Source organism: Psammomys obesus, unplaced genomic scaffold (genome assembly GCF_907164565.1).
Source record: "Psammomys obesus unplaced genomic scaffold, mPsaObe1.curated_primary_1811, whole genome shotgun sequence".
NCBI classification, from domain to species: domain Eukaryota; kingdom Metazoa; phylum Chordata; class Mammalia; order Rodentia; family Muridae; genus Psammomys; species Psammomys obesus.
Window position 1 is genome coordinate 671,999 of NW_026593286.1, and position 26,803 is coordinate 698,801.

The 26,803-nt window shown below is 49.3% G+C and overlaps 1 protein-coding gene across 3 annotated transcripts in view; it reads right to left on the bottom strand.

Annotated features, from left to right (window-relative positions):
• The window catches only part of Sned1 (sushi, nidogen and EGF like domains 1), a 63,283-nt gene extending 43,532 nt beyond the window's left edge, over positions 1-19,751 (bottom strand). For all 3 annotated transcript variants that reach the window (XM_055616398.1, XM_055616396.1, XM_055616397.1), the window contains exons 1-2: positions 19,417-19,751; positions 1,386-1,673 (exon numbers count right to left, since the gene is read on the bottom strand). In XM_055616398.1, the coding sequence (XP_055472373.1) occupies positions 1,386-1,673; positions 19,417-19,629 (501 nt within the window). In that variant the 5' untranslated portion in view covers positions 19,630-19,751. The remainder of the gene's footprint in view (positions 1-1,385; positions 1,674-19,416) is intronic.
• Positions 19,752-26,803: the final 7,052 nt, after the last annotated feature.

Genomic DNA, 26,803 nt, shown 5'->3' on the forward strand with positions numbered 1-26,803 from the left:
GCTCCTGGAAGGGAGATGGTCAGCAAAGGCCAGGGGTGGGGCTGTGGTTGGTGAGATGCACAAAGCACCTCTGTCCACATGATGCTAACGAGCTGCTCCAGCGGGTGCTGACCGGCTGGGCTGCACTGCTGATCACGCCCCTATCTAGGCCTGCTGTCTTTCTCAGGGCTTGGATGAGCCCCACAGTGTGGGCTTGTCTTGTTGGTCCTGTCCAGGGTTGTCATCCAGCACTTGGGAGAACGCCTGCCACTGAGAAGGTGCCCTTCAAAAAGCCCCTATTGTATGAATAAATAGCTCTCAAGGGCCACTTGCATTCCTGGGCCTCTTTCTGTGTGGCGTAGAATAGGCCCATCTATGGTAAGTGCTAGAAAACACCTGTCCAGGCGGGTGGGCAGCTTCAGCCAATCACACTCACCAAAGACACAAAGGGCTCAGCCACTCCATCTGGTTGATCCACCATCAGGGCATGAGCCAGAACAGCCAGGTATGGCAGTGCATACCTATAGAGCCAGCCCTCTGGAGGCTAAGGCAAGAGTGTCAGGAACTGAAGGTCACCCACAGCTGCATAGCGAGTCTGACGCCGACCTGGGTCACAGGATTCCTTACTCCAGAAAACAACAACCAGGGCTGGGCTGGTGGTCCAGCCGCATGAGCACTTGCCACACAAGTGTGAGGACCTGATTTGAACATCCAGCATTAGTACAAACTGGGCCATGGCTGCACGGAGCCTGCTGCTCCGGTGCTGGGGAGGTGGAGGCAGGAGGATCGCTCTGGTTTTGCTGGCTGCTAGCCAACTCAAAGCTCAAAGACCCTGTCTAGATGCTCTAAGGAAGAAAGTGACACAGAATAGGACACCCAACATCTTCCTCTGGCCTTTATATAGGCATGCAAGCGTGCAGATACACGTGTGTGTCCACCATGCACATATACACCCCCCACAGGAATACACCACACTCACATACATCACACACATAAACACATATACTACACACAGGCATGCACACATGCATACATACATGGAAAATGCACACGCACAACAAACCTATAAAAACCGACCAAACATCCCACCTAGAGCAGACCCTCCCCACCCCGCCCCACCCTGGGACTGTTAGAGAACAAGGCCATTCCAACAGGAATCCTCTTAGCACCATGGTTCCTGTGCAGCTCTCCCACATGAGAAAGGCTGTGCTGGGCTTCCCCGATTTATTGAGGCCTAGGAAGTGTGAGGCTCTGTCCTCCTCCATACTGTCCCTGTGATTTCAGAAAGGCGACATCATCTCAAGCCCAGAGTTCTTCTTGAGTACAGACCATCTATACCTGGCCTGCCTTGGCAGGGTCTCAACCACACAGCCTCCCTCCCAGGCCACACAGCCACCTGGACTCACAGGGGAAGAGGAGCTGCCTCCAAAGAAGGTCACACGGTACCAGGTGGCAACAAAAACCCAGGTGGCAGAGAAGTCCGGGAGCTCAGGAAAGTACCGTCTGATGTCCTCTGTGGCTCTATGCAGCATGGCTGGGTCAGTGGCCTCCCGGTAGTAGACATCACCTGCACGGCGGTTGTCCACATCTGCCCAGAAGGCTGCTACCACACAACGGTCTTTGGCGATGGGGAAGGCCACGGGGGTGAACTGAGAAACCTCCTTCAGGAAGGAGATGATCCCGTTATTGTTCACCTGTGAGGCAGAAAGCCAGGAAGGTGATGGACTAGGCACGGCAGAAGATGGTCATCCTAGGGGCATCTGAGATGCCCCGCCCCCAGCATCTTCTAAGAGTTATCCCGCTTAGGCAGGCAGCCCAGGCTGGCTGACAGCCCCCGGCCCCTGAAATGGGACCATGTGGTCCTGTTCTATCCCCTCACGCAGGTCGGGCACTCAAGGCCAGGTTCTGACCTGTGCACTGTACCACTGGCTTGGTGCTACTGAGGGCACAGGCTAGCGTGGAGCCTTGAGAGGGTGGGTCAGCATTCCTGCACTGAGCCAAGTCTGGGAATAGTAAACAGGAAGCTCAGGGCCCAGCATGGCTTGGAAAGGTTGTGATGGCCAAGTCGAGGAGTGTGTGCTTGGGCCTCCAGGCAGTCAGGACGCTCTGGCCCCGACTCCGCAAGTCAATAGGTGTGCAATCTGAGACAATTTAGCCCTACCTCTCTGTGTTCTGGTTTTCTTACCTATGAGACTTGGCTAATACTGCCTGCCATGTGTTAACGTCTTTAAGTCAAAGGTGGGTCTTTGGGAGACAGTGCAGTGTTGGGGGTAGAGCTCTCATGAATGGAATCAATGCTCTGATGGAAGAGACCCGAGGGCTGCCTTCCACAGCGTGGGGAGACAGCAAGAAGACTCCTGTTTATGAACCGAAAGGCAGGCCTCACCGGTTACGGAGTCTAGTGGTGCCTTGGACTTCTCAGCCTCCAGGACTATTAATTAGTTCCTGTTGCTTATGCACAGTGAAGGGTGTTTTGTTTTGTTTTTAAACAGCAGACAGGTAAACTGTCTCTAGCTCTGATCTCATAGGGCAGTGGTTCGGAATCTTCCTAATGCTGTGTCTTTTTAATATCTTTTCTCATATTGTGGTGATCCCCAGTCATAAAATTATTTTGTTGATACTTCGTAACTGTTATTTTGCTACTGTTATGAATCATAATGTAAATATATGATTTGCAGGATATCTGATATGTGACTCGCAAGGGGGTTACGACCCACATCTTGAGAACCGAAGTTCATCGGGTGTTAGGTGATGGTGCGTGAGTTGATGGTCATGCTCTGGGCTTCATTCTGAGGAGGTCTGTACTAGCACTGTATGCATAATTTGTAATACAGCATTACTAGCACTGTCTAAACATTGGGAACAACCCAAGTCTACTGATGAATGAATGTGTAAACAAGATGATGTAGCACATCATACAAAGAATGGGGTATTATTAAAGGGAAAATATTTTGGCATGGGATAGTGTGGGTGACGCTTAATGGCATCCTGAAGAATGAAATAAAACAGTCACAAAAAGACAAAAAAACTCAATGACTCCATTTATATGAAGCTGCTGGATCATTAAACCCACAGAGGTGGAAGGAAGATTGGTAGTTTTCAGGGATAAGGGAAGGGGGCAATAGTGAGTTGTTACTTCATCAGTAGGGTTTCAGTTTGGGAAGATAAAAAGAGGCATTTGGATGGATGATGGCTACAGGGAGGAACTAAGGCCCCCAGTGAGTGTGTAGAGATGGCATGGGCATGTCAAGGCAAAGCCTTCCTGGGGTCTGAGTACAATGTTGAGTGTTTTTGCAGAAAATGTCCACATAGCATTCTCCCTCTAGCTATTTATAGCCTGAAGATTGCCCCCCTACAGAGACTGTTCCTACCAAGGTTAGCTAAGCCTGCCTCCTCGTTTGGTGGTGAACAATAACCTCAGCTTCCTGTTCAACTGTATACAATAGACATGCTGAGCTTCCACGTGCCGCAGAGTCTCCATCAGATAACCCAAGCCACATGACCCCAGATCTCTGTCTGTGTGTCTGTGGGTCTGTCCTTCCTTCAGTCCCTTGTCTGTCCCTGGTCAGGATTGTAAAGGACCCATGCCATGCAAGACATGGCAAATGGCGATGATTAACACAGCAATTAAATGCACTTTAGTATTACTGAACTATCTAAAATTTATATCTAAAATTGAAGACTTGAAATTTATTACAACAAAAAATTGGGAGGAAAAGGTATAAAAATCTTGATGGTAGTTATAAAAGTTTTCTCAAAGGCAAAAAAAAAAAAAAAGAGGAATCAAGTACATATAACAAACTAACAAGATAGATTTAAAAATGGATTTGATGCAATTACAGAAAAGTGGTGAGCTGGAACCAAAAGGCAGGTCGGTTAAGAAACTGTCTGGAATTGAGAACAGGGATGACTAGATGGAGGGATTAGAATAAAGGTGAGAGACACAAGAAAGTGAGCAAAGAACTGGAGAGGCAGAAAAGAGACAGGCAGTGCGACAGACTTCTAAGATAGATGAAGGACATAGAGCTGAGCCTGCAGTAAGCTCAGGGACTAACTAGCTGGAAAACAGAATACAGCCATACTGAACCTGTGCTAGACAAAACTGAAAGTTACAGACAACAGTTAGGAGCAGCTCAGGCCCCCACAGCTGACTTTTTTTTAAAGCTTAATATAATTTTATTTGTTTGTTTGCTTATTTTACATCCTGACTGCAGTTCCCTCTTCCTCCTCTCCTCCCAGTCCCTTCCCCTACCTCCCATCTGCCCTGCCCCATCTACTCCTTCTTTTCAGAAAAGGCAGACCTCCCATGGATACCAACCAAATATGGCATATCAAGTTGCAGTAAGACTAGGCACCACCCCTCTTGTCATTATGAGGGAAAGGGCCACACAAGCTGGTAAAAGAGTCAGAGACAGCCCCTGCTCCCACAAGAAGACAAAGCTACATGGGGCTGGAGAGATGGCTCAGAGGTTAAGAGTACTGGCTGTTCTTCCAAAGGTCCTGAGTTCAATTCCCAGCAACCACATGGTGGCTCATAACTATTTATAATGAGATGCCCTCTTCTGGCCTGCAGGCACACATGCAGACAGAATATTGTATAAATAATAAATCTTTAAAATCTACTGTAACATATGTGTGGAGGGCCTAGGACAGTCCCATGCAGACTCCTGGTTGTCTGTAGGCCTTATGAGCCCAGGTTAGTTTAGTCTGTGACTTTTCTTGTGGGTGTCCTTGACCCTTCTGGCTTCTACAATCCTTACTTCCCCTCTTCCACAGGATTCCTGGAGCTGTTTTATGTCTTCAGTGTGCCAAAAGACACACTCAACTCAGATGAAACACTGAAGCCAAGTGAAGCTAATTTACACAAGCAGTAATAAATGGGTACATAGAAATACAGACTCATACTTAAAGACATTGGGCCAACTTCAAGTTGACAGGAAACATAAAGTCAGAGATACAAGAAGAAAGGAGAGGTTAGAGTATAAATCTAAGTGGACAAAGACCCAAAGGCACCTTACAGCTAATGGAACAGTGTGGAAAATCTACACAAGACTACACAAAACTCAAGACAATAAAAGCATACAGATTTGGAAAGGCATCAAACGGAGGTCTCCTCAGGTCACAGAGGGAGTATAGGTACCAGGGGTCCTGTTCATGACCTCTGATGTGTTGAAGGTTGCATTGTATCATCTGCAGAATCTTTGAGACCACAGAACAGCACATCCTTGACTGAGAGAGGTGAGCTGGAGTAGTTAAAATACTCAAAACATGGTGAAAAATAGTAAGGATGGAACAGATAGAAAAAATAGCAAGGAGTGGAGATGGCTGGCACCAACTGTCAGTCAGATGAAACAAACAGCACGATGCAGATGTCTGTGTCAGCTACACAGTGGGTTAAAATGAACTAAAGGTTCCAGTTCGAAGATAAACCATCTAAATGCCAACCAAAGAAAAGCTGGCCTGCTGTGTTATCATCAGATAAAACATGCCTTAAGGATTGCTAGAGGTAAACATCACTTCACAGTGATCAGGCAGATGTAATGGCTTCTCACCTCAGCATTCCTAATGGGGCCTCAGCAGATGAGAGAGCGGCAAATGGACATAGGTCACTTCATGTCCATGGTGGGACATGTCAGAACATCCTCTGGTCAAATGTTTGGCCAAGAATATGTGGGTCGATGAGGTAGTATGATAGGGGGGGGCATTCACTATGGCCTGGAGCCAGTCCCTGTTGGCTATCGGCAAGGCCATTTCCTTGGATTGTGTTTGCAGAGCTCAGCCTTGAGAGATGAAATATTGTCCTCTAGAGGATGAAGAACAGCCTTACTGTAAAAGCCAGGCTCCTAAGCTAAGAGAGCAAACCCACGATGTGTATGGCATCAACTTGGGCCATGTTCTCCCCAAATACTCAGTAAAGAAGTGTAGACAGAAGAACTCTCACATGATGACCAGGATGGACAGTTGCTTGCCAGCATCATGTATGTAATTGTCTTGAATTTGGCGATATGTAAATGGGATAAATTACTCATTGTCATCAACTTGTGGTTTTGTTAGGAATATGAGGCATGACTTATTAGAAACCAATTAATTTAATGTTAAGCCAACTTTCATCACCTTAAATTACAGGTTTGAAAAATTGATGGAGGAAATTCCTAGTACACATACATAATAGTTGGGTATGGCCCTGAGCATCTGTAATCCCAGAGACAGGCAGAGCTCCAGAGTTCACGGGCAGCAGCCTAGCAGAAACGGCGAGCTCCCGTTTTAGGCTCTTTCAGCTTTTGGACTCTGCGCTGGTACTTCTGGGCATGGAGGCCTCATGAGAAGTTTGTTTTTCAGTTATTTCTTTAATTTTTTTGAGATCATAACATAATTATTATCATTTCTCCCCTCCTTTTCCTCTTTCCAAGCCCTCCCATATACCTCTCCTTGCTCCCTTTCAAATTAATGGCCTCGCTTTCTCATTGTTATTACATACATGTATGTATATGTACATACATAAATATTCCTAGGTACTCAAATCCAGCCTGCTCAGTCTGTGTAATGTTATGTCTATGTGATTTCAGGCTGACTTTTGGTATTGAATAACTAACTGGTATGCTCTTCCCTGGGGAAGACCATTTCTCTTGCTTTCAGCATTCCTTAGTTGACTACAGCTTTTTTGTGCTGGGTTGAGGTCTCCTGAGCTTTGCCTGCCATGGTGAGTTTTAGTGTCTGTTAGAGGATGTCCTTTTAGTTTATGTTTTCAAAATGGTTTTGGTTTTTCCTTTGTGCATGTACATATGTATGTATGCGTGCGTATATACCTGCAGAGGCCAGAGCAGAACACTGGGTTTCTCCCTCTCTTGTCCTCTACCTTATTTCTTTTTAACATTTATTTAGTTATTTATGGGTATGATGGGGGAGGCTATATATGTATGGCCTATGTGTAGAGGTCAGTGGACAACTTGTGGGAGTCAGTTCTCTTCTTCTGTGATCTGGGATTGAACTCAAAGTCATCAGGCTAATCAGCACATGCCTTTACTACCCGATTATATCCACACACATCCACACAGTATATACCCACCGTATGTGCTCACACACACCCATGAATGCATACCCACGAACACATATGTATGTATGTATGCACTGTGTCCCCTCCCAGTGGAATACTTCTCAGCTATAAAAGAGAGAAATAATTTGAAACAACATGGCTGAGCCTGGATGACACCATGATAAGTGAAACAAGCCAGGTGCAAAAAGAAAAATACCATAAGATCTCACATAGGGAATCTGAAAACATTAAACTCACAGGACAGAGAGTGGCCTTATGGCTATAAGACTTGGAGACTGAGGTGAGCTGTGGCAAGAGGCAGCTGGCATGGTGTTTTAGTCCTTAGGCATTAGTTATGTAAGTGCTCTAGTCCAATGGTGTTGGTTGCATTAGAAATACAGTATCATTTGCTTGATATAGATCATCTCCCACCTGCAGCAAGCACCTGTGAAGGAATGCACATTATTTTACTATGGTGGCCATTCCCAGTGTGCACTGCATAAAACTTGAATTTGTGTGTGTGTGTGTGTGTGTGTGTTTATATCATGTAATTTTGTCAATTTTACTTCAATAAAGCTGGAAGATTTAGGACAAAACCAAGACCAACCAGTGTCTACCACTGTAAAACACATAAACATCTCCTAATCTGTTCTGACAATCACACAGCAATGACACGGAGCAGACAGGGCCATCATGAGCAGGGATGAACCAAAGTGCTGCCCCTTTGTGGATGGAGACTGTGGAGAGGCCTCAGGGATATGCTGCTAGCACTAAAGGGACATGCAGGGCCTGGGCAGGGAGGGCTTCCCAGAGAGGGGAGGGGTATGCAAGGTAGAGTGGGCATCCCTGGGCCCCTTCTGGGTGGAAAGAGCACCAGGATCTGCATTACATTTGCTTGTTCTCGGTACACATGTCAAGAATCCCTTTGCGTATTTTAGAGAGAAGGTGTGAGGCTTAGAAGTCTCAGGTGACAAAGGTGACTCTGGCTGAGAGGGGGACAGTGTCTTTGGGACTGCACTTGGACTATAGATGGAGATGGGCCACCTACAGGATGGGGTCCTGGCATTGCCCCCCTCCACAGCCACCCACTCACTTGGCCACTCAAGGCCCTGAGTTTTCCTTCCTGCCTTAGAGTTTGAGGTGTGCCGTGTGTACAGAAGAGGCCTCTGGCCTGCTCCACCCCAGACTACTGCTCTTCTTCTCAGGATTGGGTAGTTGTGGGCCGGAACTGGGGGGTCCAGGAAGGAGGCAGAACAAGCCAGCCCTGTTCCCATTGCCAGGGCAGGGCAGTGCCAGGACCGCAGCAAAGCAGGTACTGGGGCCCAGATGCTAGGCTGGCACGCTCCCTTTCCTGGGCAGAACTTCACAGACTTCCTTTCTCTAGATGGGACCCATGAGTCTCTTCGGAGGTGGGCAGCAGCAAGGCCCAGGCTAGAGGTTTAGGGAGTAATCAGTTGCCCTCTCCTTTAGGCCCTGCCAGATGCTGCATCTCCCCAGACGTCAAGTTTATCATTGTTCTTCTGTATTTGCAATTCTACTTTGCGAAACATGCAGTACAGCATGGAAAACAAGGAGAAGGAATGAAACCCGAGTCCCTGACTGATGCTCCTGGGAACCGTGGATGCCGGGCATTCCTAGATGAATAACTGTTTAATCCTTGTCCTGGCTTCAGAGGTGGCCTCCAGTCAGCTGCTCAGCCACTGGCTTCTCAGAAATCCAGTCATGAGCCCAGATGTTGTCCCAAGAGGGGCCATGCTGATGCTCAGCTAGAAACCTGCAGAGATGCTGGATTCCCTGGAAGCCTGCAACCCTGGGCAAAGAGGAAAGGCACAGCAGTTCTTTAAGGGGCTGCAGGCTGAAGATGCCACATGCCTGGCCTCGGCTCGGTAGCTACAGCTTTCCCCCAGCCCTTCCATGAAAGTTAGGTATGAGGGCCTTCCTGTGGCCACTCCCAGGTCTCCTTTGGGACCTGCAGTTCTTGGGCCAGTTCAGGAACACTGTCTTCTCTTCAGGCTGAGCACCTGTTGTTGAGATAAACAAGGCTGCCACCTGGATGTCACAGTCTAGGGTGGGTGATAGGGGTACCATGAGGTCTTTTCGGGATGACTGCTGGTAAAGTCTGCAGTGGACAGGAAAGTATAGATGGTCCCTGCTTTGCAAGGATGCCCTCCCCTCCTTGACTGTAGCTAGCCTTGCCAGGGCCAGGCTGTGGAGGAGCAGGCAGAGATTCCTGGGAAGGTTCCTGGTCCCCCGCCTGCTTGGGAGGCCTTGGGAGGTTGGGAGGTCTCAGGAAGCAGCAGTGACTATGAACACAGCAGGAGGTGGAGGAGGCTGGAACATCCTGGATGGAGTGAGCTGCCTACATGCCTGTCTGCTCACACTCTCCTGTCACTCCACCCCCACCACACCATTTCCCCCTTCCTGCCCCTGCAGGAAGGCAGCCCTGGCTGGAGGAAGCAGAGAGGCAGGGCTGTTGGCATTTCCGACTTGTTTGAAGTCAGGAACATGGAAATGGCCTGAAGATCTAGTGCAATGTGACCTGAGCCTGAGCCAATCATCCTGGAGTCTGAGGCCAGAGGCTCCTCTGGGTAGAGGCTCTGGCCTGCAGGAGACATCACTCCAGTTATGCAAACATCAGATCAAAGAGGGTATCACCTGGATTCCCAGCTTGGACTTCTTTCCTCTCTTGGACTTCTCTATCCTAACCCAAATAACAAAGCTCTCCTGACCCCAGGCTTTTTACACTTGTTTTGACGACTGTAGGCATGTCTCTCATTTCCTGGCAGCTTTCTGGGCAGTTAAGATTCCTGCTACAGGCACCGTGGGGGCTGATGTCCTGGGCAGTGGGTGGCAGGGCTGTTGTGTGAGCATCCTTTATTCTTAGCCTTGGAGGGAAGGGCTCTCCCTGCAAAGCACCTTGGTATAGGGGCTGGCATCATGGAACTGTAGAAGTGGTTGTGGGAGGGACGAGAGAGTCACTAGGAACAATTAGGATAAATTCCAGGAGGAGGAGCCACTTGGGCTGTGCTCTGTGCTCAGGTTGGAAGGGCTGCACCCTCACTCTCGCCCTCTGTCTGCAGAGTCTTCTCTAGGCCCCTTTCCAGTATTGTGTAGAACCTGTCTTTGGTCTAAGCCTGTGACAATGCTGCTGTCTTAGGTTCTGTCTCCAGATGTCTCTGAACTGTCCTGTGTAAATGGAGCAATTGCTTTACCTCCAGCACACCTGGCCAGATGCTTCTTCAGTGTCATGTTCAGCAGGGCCAGAACCCAACTGCCTGGACATACCCAGCTTGTGGGTAGTGACTGTACCTTGCCTTATGTCCAAACCCCATTTTGTGTCCATTACTGGCTAGGGCGCTGCCTCCTGGACTCTCTTAAGACCTTGGGCCTTTGGCCTGCAGGTAGAGGAGCCTCTTTATGGCCTCTCAACAGTGCTGCAGCTGCCATGTCAGAAGTAGACTTTCCAGGTCAGGCTTGTGGCCTCTCCTCCGCACACAGAACTGGGACCCTCATCCTACCAGCTGGACTCCTGGGTACAGTGGTCCTTCCTCTGAGATCTCATTCCAGTTCTTATCCCCGGTGTGCCTCTAAGGCTCCTTTGCCTGCTCCACTTCCTATCCTGCTGTCCAGTTCAGGTAGTAGATAGTGTTTGCCCAAGGTCAGTCTCAGGGGCCTGGGGGGCTATGTCTGACCCTTGAAAAGCTCCCTTCAAGCTCAGAGGACATATAGGCTGGGCTGATCATGGTGTGGAAGTTTAGGGTCAGGGCTCTGCCTAGAAGCTGCCCCCTTCTTTCTCTTTATACTCCCAGACAGGCTGGCAGAGCCCTTAGGAGACCTGAGCATATTCTGAGTCACACGTGCAAGGGGGCAAGGGGGGAGGGTAGTAGCTGTATACACTGTGTACTTAACAATGGAAGGCTGGGTGAGCAAATAGCTTGCCCTGCTTTGTAAAGAAGTGCAAACACACACACACACACACACACACACACACACACACACACACACAGATCAGGCAGGGAAGATGGCTCAGACTTGCCTCAAAAGCATAGGGACACGAGTTCTATCCTCAGATGCCACATTTAAAAAGCCGGGTGTGGTGGCACTGGGGAGGTAGAGGCCAGACGCCTGGGGCTTGCTGCCCAGGCAGCCTAACTTGCTTGAACAGCAGTGTAGACCGTTTTCACCACCATAAGCACACCAGTAATGTGTTGCACTGAGTCATCACAGTACTCCCAGTAAAGTGATGGGAATTTTCAGCTCTATTATCACCGCAAGGGGACTATTTCAGACATGACTGTGAATGCAGTACATATGATGTCATACATACCCGCATCTGAATCCATTATCACAACACACACAGAGATGTAGGTTCTGTAAGTTAAAAACGATCCATCCAATTCAAACCCAACACAAAGCCATATTTATTTTGTGTCTCCTCCTCTCTAAATCTGCAGTTGTCATCTCTAACAATGATACTCATGGTCCTGGTTAGCTCTAATTGTCAACTTGACACAGCACAGAGTCAAGGAGGAGAGCTTTTACTGAGGAATTACCTAGGTCAAAAGGTCTGTGGCCATCTGTGTGGATAACGGTCTTGATTTCTAATTGATGCAGGAGGGCCCAGCTCACTGTGGGCAGCACCATACCAAGGCAGGCGGTCCGGGGTTGTATAAGAAAGCTGGTTAGCATAAGCCTGCAGTCACGTAAGCTGGAGAGTGTGGGGGCCAGCAAACAGCATTTCTCCACGGTTCTTGCCCTCATGTGCCTTAATGATGGATTGTGTCTTGGAAGCGTAAGCCAAATAAATCCTTTCTTCTAAGTTGTTCTTTTGTCAGTGTTCCATCAGCAACAGAAAGAAACCAGGACACTCACATCATTCATCATTCTGTGTGTTTACTCATTCATTCATTCATTAGTTTCAGAGTTCAAATGTACACAACTGTGAAAAACAAAACTACATTCGTAATTCAGTATTTGTCTACCATTCTTTTTAGTTTCTTTTGCAAGCATATAGTCAAAGGACTTCATTAAAATTATTTTCTAAAATTAATACTAAAGCAACTATTATAAATATAAAACATCAGTGGAAGGAAAAGAGTAATAAAAGATGCAGGAACAATTAAAGTAAAACTTGTATTAGTTAAAAAGATTAAAACAGCTGAGGGCTAGATGTCTCAGCTAGCAAAGTGCTTGCTGCCCCAGCATGACGATGTGACCCTAGAACCCATAACAGGGCAGAGTGCAGTGGCTTACACTCCTGGTCCCAGTGCTAGGGCTCCCTAGCCAGCCGATGTAGCTGAACTTGTGGGCTCCAGGCTAGTGAGAGCCCTTGTCTCAAAAACCAAAGGAAAGAAGGACTGAGACAGACACCCAAGGTTCACTCTGGTCTACACACAACATGCTGTGTGTGTGTATGTGTGCATGCTCCCTCACACATGTGAATGTGTACATACAAATAAGCAAAAAAGCGAAAATAAAAATACATTGAGTCAGGCATATTGACACATGCTGGTGATGTTAGCACTGGGGCAGCTGACACAGGAGGATTACAAGTTCAAAGGTAGCCTGAGATGTATAGTGAGATCCTGTCTTGAAAAATCAAGAGCTGGTCTGGAGAGATGGCTCAGTGGTGAATAGCACTAGTTGTTCTTCCAAAGGTCCTGAGTTCAATTCCCAGAAACCACATGGTGGCTCACAATCATTTATAATGGGATCTGATGTCCTCTTCTAGTATACAGACATACAGGAAGACAGACCACTCATATAAATAAATAAATAAATCTTTAAAAAAAAGAGAGAGAGAAAAACACCAAGGGCTAGGATGTAGCCAAGTGATAGAACACTTCCCTAGCATGCTTAAACCCGAAGAACTAAAAACAAAAACAAAACTACAATGCTGAATGGGATTATAGGAGGCTGGGCCACAGCAGATCAGACCGCCAGGGAATTTGAAAACACGGTAATTAGAAACACCCCAAACAAATAAATCTACCTCAAGAGCTTGCTGTACCACTCTTGGGCACCCAAAGGATGCTTTATCCTACTGCTTGCTCAACCATGTTCACTGATGCTCTGTTCATAATAGTCAGAAATTAGGAACAACCTAGATGTTCCTTGGTAAATGAATAGATGAAGAAATTGTGGCACATTTACACAATGGAGTACTACTCAGACATTAAAAAAAAAACACAACAACAACATGAAATTTGTAGGCAAATGGATAAAACTAGAAAAAAAATATACTGAATGAGGTATTATACACCCAGAAAGACAAATATGGTCTGCATTTGCTTATATGTGGATATTAGCTTTTAAGGCAATGATTACCAAGCTAAAGTCTATACAGAGAGTAAGAGACTAGAGGGAACAGATAGATCTCCTTAGAAAAGGGAAATAGAGTAGATAATTGTGGATGGCTTTGGGTGGGGGTGCTGGAACAGGAAGATCAGGTGGGAAAGGGGAGAAGGAAGACAGGGGATGGAAAAAAGAATATAGGTGTGAGAGAGCTACAAGCAACAGACATTTGAGGGGCAGTATGGAAACCTAATACGATAGATGCTTCCTAAAATATATACATATAAGAAGGTGATCTAAATGAAATTTCCAAATAATGGGGAACAGAGTCCCAACAGGCCATCTCTGTTACAAAATGAAGCCTCCAACACTGGGATTGGGTTACATCTAATTGAGTTGTTGGCCAAAGGGTCCCAGGGGAATCCCCAAACAACCCAGGCTGTTGCCAAGACTGTAGGTTGCTTTCACAAACTGACATCAAGTTCCCATTGCTGAAGACAATGCCTACACAACTCATTGAAGTCGAGCTGATGACTACATAGAGCTTTCATTCCTACATTCCAGTGTCTTTGGTACAGGAAAGTACTTTGCATGCTACCAAAAGAGAAACATGAACAGCATGCCAGCCACAAACCCTTTGCTATACAGTGGCTGCCTGCAAGACACGCTAGGGCAATGGTAGCACAAACTTTGTAGGAGTAACCAACAAATATTTAATTTGATTTAAGGCCTACTCCTGCTGCTTGGGTGACTCAGAGCCAGAGACTAGATAGCTCAGGGACCTGGGGTAAAAGCCAGATCCTATTGTTCTAAAGAATTATAGTGATAAAATGACTCCTAAAATTATAGTGATAAAATGACTCTGGTGCTCAGCCAGCACCAGAGAAGCCTCCTCCTGTAGCAGATGGGAACAAACACAGAGACCCAGAGCCAGACATTGCACAGACAGAGAGAGAGAAAAAAAAAAAACAAAAACCTTGGAACACTCATGCTAAATGGGATGTCTTCATCAAATCCCTCTCCTCAGAGTTCAGGGAACCCCATGGAAATATAGGCAGAAAGAGTGTAAGAGCCTTAGGAGAAACAGCCAAAGAAACAGCATGTTCTAAATCAGCATGATCAAAGCTCGCATGAGCTCAAGAGACTAGAGCATGCACAGGGCCTGCACCGGTCTCCATCTGTCCTCTGTGTATATAGTATGTCTTCTACTTTAGTGTTTTTATGGGTGAGTGTGGGTGAGGAAGTGGGTCTCTGGTTCTTGTGCCTTCTCTTGGGCTCTTTTTCTTTTCTTTGTCTTGTCCAACTTCAATGTGATAGTTTTTTATTTATCCTATTATATTTTACTTTGTTATATTTTACTATTATCTCTTAGAAGTGTGTTTTCTAATGAGAGACAGAAAGGGAGTAGATCTGGATGGGAGGGGAGATGGGAAGGAACTGGGAGAAGTAGAGAGAGGAGAATCTGTAACGACAATATAATATATTATTCTGTGAAAAGGAATCTATTTTAAATAAAAGGAAGAAAAAATAAAACAGAAAAACTAAAAAAGAAAGAAAGAAAAAGAACTATTCCAAACCAGGACAGTGAAATGGGGTATCAGGTAAGGTTGTTTACCCCCAAACCTGATAACCTGAATTCTCTTCCCGGAACCCACACAGTGGAAGGAGAGAAACAACTCCTGCAAATTATCTTTTGGCCTTCATATGGGTGCTGTGATACGTGCCTTCTCCCAGAATCAATAAAAATGTAATAAAAATATACTGAAAATAAGCGTCCCGGGAAAAGGGACTAACAGCAGCGGCAGAAGAACATTTCGTGAGCTCCCGGGAAAAGGGACTAACAGCAGCGGCAGAAGAGCATTTCGTGAGCTCTGGGGCAAGTCACACACAGTGTGATGTGTGCACAATGACTCTCAAAGTGAGAGCAACAGAGACAGAAGAATTGCTTGTAGAGGGCTGAGAAATTTCTCAAATATCATGAAAACTTATATAACCACAGGCTGTAAGTCTTTATGACCTTGAGCGGAAGAAATACTTTTAAAATGCTACAATAACACACCTGAGAATCAAACCGCTGGAAAGCAGGGGTAAAGGAGAAGTCTTGGAAGCAGTCAGAGGGAAGAAGACTTATTAGACCCAGTGGGGCCATGAGAATGGCAGGAGACTTCCTGCTAGGAACTGTCCAAACGCAAAAACCTGTGGAACACCTTCTTTAAAAATGGAGCGTTCAGGCTAGAATTCTACATCCACACTGCAGAAATAGTTTTCAAATTGTAGGTGAATCAGTGTATTTCTCAGATAAGATAATGTAAGTGAAGTAAGTGAATATACAAAAAAAAAAAAATGTCACAGGAAGTCTTGCTGGAAGAGTGCGAAATGGGAAGCCACTTCTACACAAGGAATGAAGTCTGGAAATGGCAAACTTGGGTAAACAGAAAAGGCCATCTAATTTTAAAATCTCCATAAATGATAATTGGCTGTTTACAGCAAAATCTGAACAGTGTATAATTTGGGCTTATTACATATGAAACTATGTCAACATCATGAAGCGGCATGGAGAAATAGATAAGGTTCTGGCACTGTATTTGAAAGAGTACAGCTCTATTTGAAGAGATAATATTGGCTAAAGCAGTCCCATATGCTCCCCCAAACATTACAGGTAAAGCCAAGGCTGTTGATTACTTCTCATAACCTGAAGGGAAGGCCCTATTGTTGAATACAAAACTTATCTACCTTATTGAACATGGAGATATCAAGCTGGTGCTCAATTAGAAGCTCTGTACCCTACTGACTAGTACTGGAAGTTACTTTAAATGCTACTGGAGGAGAAAAGCAATCAATTTCACGTGTAAATAGTAAATCAGGAGGATAAACCAGTCATACAAGTAACCATATTAAATGTAAATAGTATAAGTGCTTCAGTCAAGAAGAAGACACTGCCAGGCCAGATAGAGAAAGTTCAACCTCACACCCTTATGCTCTTAGTAGAGGGAGAATAAAGGCTCCAATCATCACAGTGCTGTGAGAGCTTTTGGAAATCAGAACAAGGAGTCATGCCTGCCCGAGCCAGGCTAGAGATGTCTGTGCTGTCCATCCTGACACAACACCCTCTCCTGTGGTCCTGGGCCTTTAGGGGGTTCACATCTTAGTCATAGGACAAGCGTCAGAGCCACATTCAGAGAAGTAAAGAGGCAGGACTTGGCAGCGAGGGACCCGTCCAGGAAAGGCCTCTTAGAGATCTAGGCAAGTGTGGGAAGGGGAGGAGACACAGAATCCCACTGGACCATGGTGACTGACTGCAGATTCTGAGAATCTAGGGAGGTAACAGGACTTCAGTTTGGGGCCTGCTCTGAGGGCACAGTGATAAGACAAAGCTGGATTCTCAAGTCTGCAGGTTACTAGTCTGAATCCCAAGTTTGGTCTCCTCACCTGCACTTTTCACTGCAGCCTGGTTCTACTTCTCAAAGTCTAGCCCTCACCATACCGGATGTCTGGCTGCCACAGACCTGTTGAGACCCGGGTCCGAGTATGAGTAGAACCTGACATCAGACAGAGGAAAAAATCACTGTCTACTCTGCCTGAGCTAACCTGAGGCTCAGGAGGGGAATAACAGGCAAAAGTGACAAGCTGAATGCTGAGGGAAAACACAAAAGAAGGTGCTCTGGGCCCAGTGTCTGAAGGCAGAGCCAGGACTGTTCCCTAAGGTTAGGGAGGCCAGCTCAGGCTCATTTGATGGTGTGCAATCAAGCCTTGCCTTGACGGTGTGGGAACTGGTGTTCTGGTCAGCAAAAGTTCAAGTCAAGCTGACTATTAACTGTCCTCCCTGCCTATGGGTTCTACTTGCTGACCCCTAAATCCTTGCTGTTTTCTCACCCCAGGCTCTACATTCTGGCCTCTAAGTTTTTCTAAAGACCAGAATAGTAAGTGAGTAGTTTCTCAGGTACGATGGTCAGGGGAGGTCAGAGTGCATGAGGCTCAGCATAGCTGGCGAAGCTACTAGGAAAGGGTGGACTGGCTTTCCACACTGCTCACCTGTTCGCCCAACTCAGGTTGTGTACCCAGCTGAAGATCCATGCTTACACCTCAGGCACTGTGCCACCCTAACAGACTCCTGGCCCTGTCATGCTGGGAACATGTCTGTGCTTCCCTAAGGAAGACTCAAGAGGACCAGTCTCATGCAGGGTACTTGTGACTGTCACTGGGATGTGGGGTGACACAGAAAAATGGGACATTCATTCTTTCACTTAGTACTTCAACAAGCCCACTCTTACCCAAGCTGTGGGCGCAGGGAGAGCCACTGACACCACACCTTACTATGTGGAGCTGGCTGAGGGCCAGAGCAGGGGTGTTCAGGGTCTTTTCAGCCTGGGTGTTCAGGGGACACTCGGCAGACAGCCCTGCTCTGAAGCCAATGCCTCCTTTTCTCCATCTAGCCTCGACAGTCACCTATCCACAGCCCCAAGTGCTGTTTCAGGCCAGATGGACGGGCACAGTTTCCTGAGAATGCCAGTTCCTTTCCCACCGAGCAAAGGGAAAGGCAAGGTGGCACCATGTCCGCATCAGCCCGTGTTTTCTTAGAAAACACGGGGAGAGGCAGGTAGGGTGTATATTTTCCCAGGAGCCAGAGGTTGGCTTCTCATCTTAAGAAAGTCAACCATTTTAATAATATTTTCACCTGGGACTGGGAGTGGAAAATCCAAGCCCAGCCAGACTGCTTAAAGAACATTTTGACAGAGCTTGTTAGGATGAGCCTTCACACTCCTGAGATGTGTAGGCCTCTTCCTGCTGGGCAGACCCAGAGCACAGCTCTTCCTGTCTACCACTTACTTCCAGAAGTCTTCCCTTTGCCAAGTGCCAGGACAGAGGGATTTTCAGGGATGGCTGCCTCTCCTCTCCCTGCTGTACATGGTAATGGCACCAGGCACTGCCACCAAGGTGAGGAGGCCATTCTGAATGGGTCCAGGGAAGTCAGCTGCTAGGCTGTGGAGCACCGCAGTGGTGGACCGTGTGGATGATGCTGTAGCTAGCTGTGGGGTGCAGGGTTTTGGAGGTGGTGCTGGTGGTGGACAGGTCCCATGGACCTGTTCGGGCGAATGACAGTGCAGACCACGGGGCTCGCTACGGAGGCTCTGCTCAAGAGGGGAGGGAGGAAAGAAGCAGTGCTTAAGGCAACGGTGGTTGTGCCAGTGGCATTGATGGCTGAGGTGGTGACGCTAATGACAAAATAGAGCATGGTGGTGATTGGCATTGGATGTTGTGGAGGCTGTGGTTAAGAAGATGCTGTTTCAACTGTAGACCAAAATGGCTCAGACTTTTCGAAGCAGGTTTGGGTGGGTCAGGAGGCGGCGGGTTGGCGCAACACTTCACCATGCCGTTGGCTGTGCACAAGCAATTGGCTCAGCGTCAGACCCTGGGAACATGAAGACTGGCCCTCAGACCATTCATCCACTGAGACCTGTACTCATGTCTGGGGTGGAGGAAAATTACCTTGGGGTGCCCTGTTTAGAGGGTTTGAGTCTGGGTGGCCAACCTCCAGACTAAGATCTGGGGAGAGGAGCACACCCCTCGACACTGCCCCTAGCTGCCAGCCTGCCCAGCGCAGGTCTTCTGCAAGGAAGCAAGTCACGGCCAGAATTCCTTCTGGCCCTGGGCCTTGGGTGTTAACTGAGGGTGAGGCTGAAGTGGCCTAGAGAGGGTTGAGACCATCACAAGCCAGATGCCCCACTGGGGAAACTGGCCAGAGGCCACGTGCCCACTGCAACACCGCTCTCTGTGAAGGAACAGGAGCTAGGGTGCCCACTCGGCACTGGGGACCAGTAGCCTGGTGAACTCTGCCAACGTCCCGAACAGGTCCAGCCATGAGTCTCAGGGGCGCGCCGCGCTCCGCTGGCCTGGCTGTCGCCTAGGTGCCCTGGCGGCTGCTCGCCCCGCCCTGCCCACGCCTCTCCCGCCAGCGGCTGTCCGGCCTTGGCCGCGGGAGGGAGGAAGGGCTGTCCTCATTCCACCTCTGGCTGCCGCGGTGCCAAGTTGCCGGCGGTGGCGGCTGCGGGAGTTGGGGCGGAGGGCAGAGGCGCCCTCCCCAGAGCCCCCTCGAGCTCGGGGTTACTCACGTAGAGTCCGGAGTGCTCGGCGCCGAAGAACGGGAAGGGCACCGAGAGGGGCTGCAGCCCTGAGCCGCCGTCGTCCTGCTTCGGGGTGACGGCGTCGCCGCGCTTCGTGCCGAACGGGTAGAAGTCGGCGAGGGCCACCGCAGCGCGCACCCCGCGTGCCCCGAGCTCCAGGGCCGCGGCCAGCAGCAGCGCCCAGGCGACTCCGCGGCGCATCGCCGGGTCTGAGGGCGGACCACCGGGCTCTGGCAGGTGGCTGTAGTCACCGCACGGCCGACTGGCCGCACCGACCCCTCTCGCTAGCTAGAGTCCCAGTCTTGGGCTCCCACTCTTGGGCTCCAGCTCCGCTTGGGAAGGCGCGAGGCAGGATCGGGACCGCAGTCCCACCTCCGGGACCCGGGTTTAAATAGCCAGCTGGAGTGGCCACCCGGGAGAGGCGGGGAGGGGCGGGGTCATGCAAATAGTGGCATTTTTAACTTACTGGTCCTCCGGGTGGGAGGGAGCAAGAGCGCATCTCCCATTCCCATCTGTCCCAGGCGCTTAAAGCCGAACTGGTACTGTGTTGACTTCTTCTCCAGCCTCAAGGCCCTATTATTGCCCCTACAGCTCCTTTGCGTTTGGGCATTCATGAGGTGAGGACTTGCATTCTCCAGTCACCAGTTTAGGAACTGCCCACAGGAGGCGCCTGGGCTAACCCAGCAGTTCCCAGGCTGACTTGTTGCCCTAAGGCCTGATTTTGGACAGGCTTCCTGTGTGTCCCCTCGGGGGTTCCTGTCAGGCCAGAGCATCTGGCTTTTTCTGATAGAATGTCAGTGGAGGCTACTTTGCCTGCAATGCTTAGATGAACCTCATGTGGCCACATCCCAGCCCTAGCCTAGTGCACCAATTTTCAGTGCCCCCTGAAGCCTGTCCCAGGTCTGTTCCTTCTCTGGCTTCATTGAGGGTGACCCTTGGGCCTGGGAGACTTGAAGACTATACACAGCTTTCTCTCCATGTAAGGGTTTTTTTCTGAAAGCATCAGACACCCATCACAGCTGGATAATGTCAGGGAAACCTGTGGGGCAGGCTGGTCACCCAGACCCTGGGGCAAGTTGATAGATGCCGCTGGGCATGGCAGGAGGGGCCAAACCAGTTGCTGGGTTCCCTAACCCTTCTTGCTGGGCCTGAGAATTGCTTTGTAAGTGGCCGTCCTGCCTTGGGAGTGCAATCTGGTCCATTTCTATGTCCTCTGGTTCATTACAGGGGTTGGACTCTTGGGACCTCAGTCCCCACCACCTTGCTTCCCCCCCATCCTGCTGTTGGGTGACATGTGACCATAAGACAAATCTGGGATCCCCCAAAACAAGATGATACCTCTCAAAGAGAAGGGGGAAAAAGCTGCCGAAGTAACAGCAGCTACCACTGGCTTTTCGTTTTTCTGTATCTCTTCAAATCTCTAACAAGCACATGTTGTGTTTCAGTTACAGGGAGGGACATTGCATGTTATTTTTAAGGTACAGCAGAGAGTTCTCTGTGTTCCAGTCATGGGTTCCTAGCTTACACAGATCCTATTCTCAGCAGCCTTACCACCGTGATGTTCCCAACCCTGTTGCCTTGGTGTCAGGGTCAGGCACCAGATTTAAGGAGGTGGCCCTGCCGGTCATCTGCGTTTGTACTAATCCTGAGAGTGAGCACTTCCCTCCACCCTATGCCTGGTGCCTAGCTGGCCTTGTCCTGGCCCACTCCTCTAGGTCTGTGTAGTGATACTGCTTTGCAGAGGGGCAAACCAGCTGGAGATGTGAAAGTTTCTGCTCCATAGTTAGCTATAGAAGAGCAGCCCTTGGTGGTGGGCGTGGTATTGAATGCCCTTAACCCCGGCACTCAGGAGGCAAAGGCAGGTGGATCTCTGAGTTTGGGGCCAGAGTGAGTTCCAGGACAGTCAGGAAACAGCAGAAAACAAAGACAAAACAAAACAAAACAGATCAGCCCTATGGCCAGGCTCTGGGATTTAAGAATGTTCTGTGATAAGTTCGCTCCTCATTGAGCAGACCAGGCTGGGGTCAGGACCAGGCCTCACAAGGCATCCTACGCACAACCTCCAGGACAGCTGCCAGCAGGCCTGGTCACCACGCTGGGGAGCCAGGAGCCTCTAGCCTCCTGTGTTGGGCACAGGGCCTGCTAAGAAACTCTCCTCTCTCATTGGCTTTCCCACATGGAAGTGCAGGTGGCAGCTCCAGCTCTAAGGACAGAAGCTTAGAGGGAATACAGATTTGCCTTTCTGCCCACGGACAACAAGAGTAGCCTATTACTACGCAATCCTGTTGTCTCCAGCAACACCCTTGCTCTACCTGGCCACAGTTTCCACCTCATCACTACCACCCTTCTCCCAGACACATGCCTTAGAGGGTCCTAGTAAAGGCCCATGCCTGGATTTGGGTTTATGTCTTCCTGGGGACTCCGGGGTTGCCGCAGGACTGGGCACACTGTCAGGTACAAAGCAGTGCTCAGTAGATTCATTGATTGAAGACTATCCCTCCAGGTAGGGCGAAGTAGTGGGTGAGACATGGGGTCTTGACCGTTTTCCATCAGAATCCCCTGCTCAGCTGTGGGGTACCAGGACAGAGGCTCACCTCCGAGCTGGCCTCTGTGTGCAGGTCCAGGAGCAGGCTGGGTCTTCTGATTTCCATCAAGAGTAGTGGCGCTGACCTCTATCTCCAACTGGGTGCCCTGTGCAGATTTTCAGAGAAGCCTGGGAGACAGGATTGGGGGTGGGGGGCTAACAAATCTTATTGTTGTTGCTGGGTAATGCATTTCATACACACACACACACACACACACACACACACACACACACACACACAAAGACTCACAGGCAAAAAGAGAGGGAAAATAGCTTTTTTTTTTTTTCAGGTGCTAAAAATATTATCAGGAAATACTTTTCAGCAGTGTGCTGTTTTAGGTTCCCCCCTGGACTCAAGGGCGCCTTTGTCTCTACCACAGAAAATCCACATTTATCACAACCAAAATCGTTTTTTATCAAGCAGGCTCATGTTCTGCAGCAGGAAACTTGAGCTCCCCAAGAGACCTGTGACACTTTAATTTAGGGCCTGACTGTGTGTGCCTGTTTAGATGGGGAAACCCCAGAGAGCCACCCACCAGATGTTCAGGCCTTAGGGGGTCCATGAAGGTCAAGATGGGGAACACTACCCTTGTTCTGCCTGGTAGGGGGACTGGCCTAGTCAGCCCGCCCCACACAGCAGGCCCGAGGCTGCAGCCCACCCCTGCTTTTTCTCCTTCACATTCATTGGAGGCAGCTAGAGTAGCTCGTGCTCTCCTCAAACAACTCTGCATCACGCAGAACAAACAGAAGCCCCCACCACCAGTCACCCTCTACTGTTCCAGGATGGGCTGGGAGAGGCCTGAGAGTGCTGGGCAGGTGGGCCCCAGCTCCCGAGGAGAAGCACATAGCCCACCTGTAGGTGAGACTGGACAGTCCATACCTGCACAGCACCTACACATGAGGCTGGCTGACCTCAGCACCCATGCCCTGACCTTTGCCATTGACCTTGGGGTGACAATTAGCTCAACATGTCCTCCCCAAATGCCTACCACTTGCTTTGTTTTGAACAAGAAAAGGCCCACGCAGGTGCGGGCTCAGGCAGAACTTTCCCACCCACTTGAGAGGGTAGTGTGTGGTGCAGAAATCGTTCCACGGAAAATTCTGAGTCCACCTGAGGTGACCGGGAACACATACATATGTGGAGTGGGGCTTCCCAGGTGCCTTGGGGGTCCTCTTCCACAGGGACCGCTCTTTCCTGTCTCCGGAAGACTGAGGCTGCTGGCATGGGTGGGCATGCAGATCTGAGAAACCACAGTCCTACTTCTGGGGTGTTTTAAAGGCATTGGGAAAACTGATGACGTCATGCCAAGTAAAACATTTGGGAGACAGTATTTGGAGTGGCGTGCCCACTACAACCATCCTCAGTGTGTGTTCTGGAGAAAGGAGCTGCTCAGGTTTCCCCTGTGTGGCAGCGGGGTTTGGATCACATGTGGTGGTGTCATCTTTACATGTCTCCTGTGAGGTTTTATTTTCTTGTATAACAATCTTTCGGTCAGGCACGGATCACATATACCAGATGGTCTTCAAAGAGCGGATCACCCAGGGTACTGCAGCAATCACAGTTTGAATAGCAAATTCCGTGGTGTTCTGTGGTGACAAAGTTGCCCAGTGATGTTTCTCAGATGTATCTCCATTGTTAAACGACACAGGATGTATTTTTTAAATGTTAATGTTTCAGACATCTCGAATAAGCAGTGCACATTGGTTGTGTCCCGCTCCAGCAACAGTCAAGACAGAGGAGCCCTTGCCTCCTGCTTTGGCCAGTCTCTAAATGTGACATCTGAACTCTTAGTCTGGCCTTTTCTCCAAGCTCTCCCTGGGCCCAGGCCCTTCTAGTCTATTTGTCTTCTTGCAACAGTAACCTGAAAGGCTGGCAAGGCTGGTGGCTGCAGACTGGGCACCCAAGAGTTTCGGCCAGAGCTCCCTTAGTCAGAGGGAGTAGGGCTGTTACTACCCTCAGCATGTCCCATAGGCCTCACTGGAAGTTGCACAGTGGCATGTGTCTGTCAGATTTTGTGCTCTGTCTCTAAAAAGAACTTGGCCAATGCCTGATTCTGAGTTCTATGTGTGAATATGTGTGTGTCTGTCGCCTAGTGTATTGTGTGCTCCCCAACCTCTGGAGGGAATGGGCATGGAGAGGCTCATCTGTGGAGTGCCAGCTGAGGGGCTACACATGGGGTCCAGGGTGGTCTAACAATGTATGTGCAGCTCCAGGCTCCAGGAGGAACTCTGGGACTCCATCGTTGCAGGACCAGGCCTCAGGGCCACTTTCACATTCTCACAGGCTCCAGAGAGCCTGTTCAGAATACCCAGCTAGGGAGCAGAGCGGAGATTCCCATCTGAGGCTAGCATCTCCCCAACAGGTGTTGGGACCCATCAGACTTTATACAGTCCAAGAACCAAATGTGGGGCACTCCAAAAGAAGAAATTGCCTACCTTCCCCCTGGAAGTAGGACCAGGCTGTTCTATCAGGGAGGTATCAGAGCCTTTCCTCTCAAACTCTGGGGAAGGTAAGAGACAGAAAGCCAGGTCCCCCACCATCTGCATGGACTGAACTGTTCATCCAGCTGCCTCCTTCCTTAGCCTTACCTCTGCTGTGGGATGCCCTTCTGTCCTCTTCTCTTTGCATGTCTGTACCTGAAGCTCCACTGGGCAGGTGGAGTGGGGCGAGGCCAGCATGGGGTGAGCTGTGGGGTCCTGGATTTGGTTCACTGCCTGCCAATAGTTACCTATCTAATCTTGGCCCAGCTGTGAGGTTTCTGCACCCACAAACAGTGGTCTCAGAGAACTGCTGGGAAGGTCTTTCATAACCAGCACCACTTTGCCCAGGGCAGAAACCACCAGATAACACATACCAATGTACACACACCTTAGAAAATGTTTAGAGAAATGCAATATATTCTTTAGAAAACATCCCTTTTCAACACAAATATATTCCTTTATGTTGAATAAGTAAAAACAATACCTCCTGCACTGATGTAAAAATACTCAAAGCATGGTAATCTCAGAAGCCCTCTCTGTACTCTGAATGCTCTCCTGAGCAGTTAGTGTAAAAGGCCCCAGGTCACCAGGAAGCACCTTGGTCAGATCACAGTGTCTTTCATTTTGGTGCTGAGAAGTATCCGACCTCTCACTGATGAAGTGTGTCCTCTGTGCTCTGTTTACAGGACACCACCTCAGCTGGCAGCTTCAATCCCCTTGATGTCCCCGGGACTCCAGTGAGCCCTGAAATATCAGAAAGAGGAAGGCTCCTTGAATGAGCCACGGAGGAACTCCCTGGCCTCCTGTGGAAAGCTCCAGTTTCTGTGTCATGCTCAGGTCCTTGAGGGGAAGTACACCACCACCACAGGGGAACTGCAGACCAGGGAAGGAAGAAGGTAAGGGCCAACTACAAAATCCCAGTTTCCCAGTCCTCAGTGGGGCAGGTCCTGGCTCTCCTCTGCGAGGCTCAGTGTTTGTGGGGCCTGGAAACTGTAGGTGAGCACGCATCACGGTACCCATGCCACCACCAACAGGTCCTCTGTGCAGGGAAGCTGTTGCCAGTGGGTCTGTGTGCTCTTCCTTTCAGAGCCTGACTGTATCGTCATCTTCGATCTAGCCTATCTGCCCACCTTGATTGTGCAGGATCCGGTTACCAAGTTCAACCAAAGGTCTGCCAGGATGGCTGATTTTAAGTCCCTGGTGATCTTGAAGTAAACTGACAGGCTGTCACATATCTTGGCCATAGCTACATGACTGCGATTGGACAGGCTCCAGCAGCTTCTGGCCGTTCCTGCCCCATGCCAGAGTCCTTGAAGATGCTTCAGGAGGTCCTGGCAGAAGCACAAGCCATGGGGCAATGTGCACCTAGTGGTGCAGACAAGAATTTACCAGACTGGCTGGCAGCTGAAGAGGCACTGGAAAGTGCCATTTCCAATCCCAAAGAGACTGGTTGGAGAAGAAACAAAGCTCACTCTGACCAGCACTTAACAGGAGAAGGGTGCATAGATGCCAACAGGTGAGGCAGGAACAGGCTCTGGTAAGATGGTGGCCTTGGTCTCTATAACAACCAGAGCAGGATTCCCCTGGCATTTTTCAGCATTTTCTGGTGTGGAAATGGGAGATTCTGGAACAGCTTCAGATCTACAACACCCCTGTGGCCAGCGAGTCACGGGACTCACCTCTGAGTCATTTCCAGCCACCTGCCACCATGCCGGGACTGCAGTTCCTGGATGCGGAAGATTCTGTGGCCTCTGGATGTGGGGTGTGGTGGTTGGCCTTGCAGGACATTGTGTTTTTGGCGCTTGCTGGTGGAAATGTTTTCCATGTGTTTCCCTGTGTTTACAGAGCTGAGGGTACGGAATGCAGCCTGTGGCAAGGAAGCTGGTCTGACAGGACCCAGCCACCAGCCTGGCCCAATGGCAGGTCCAATCTGGAAATGGAGCCCCAGGCCCAGTTCAGGCTGAGGGGTGGTCAACACCCGTGCTCCCTGCAGCAGGAAGGAGGATTAAAGAGCAATGTGGTCCAGCCCAGCTGGAAGCTGATGTCCGAAGAGTTGGGACTTGTAAAGTCTGGGGAAGAGTTGTGGAGGGAGTAGTGTGCTTTGGTTGGTGGCTGATGGTACACCTTCTCACTACACACTGATGTTTGTTGAATTTGGCCCCTCTAGTGTGCACAGCACCAGTTTCTCCAGTAGCGGAGGGCTCTAACGTTTCCCCCAGAGCCTGCTGTCCTGGATGGTCAGTGCAGGCCACCCAGCACAGGGGCATAGGGAGGGAACTGCAGTGGAGGTCATTGCTTGGCTCAAAAGAT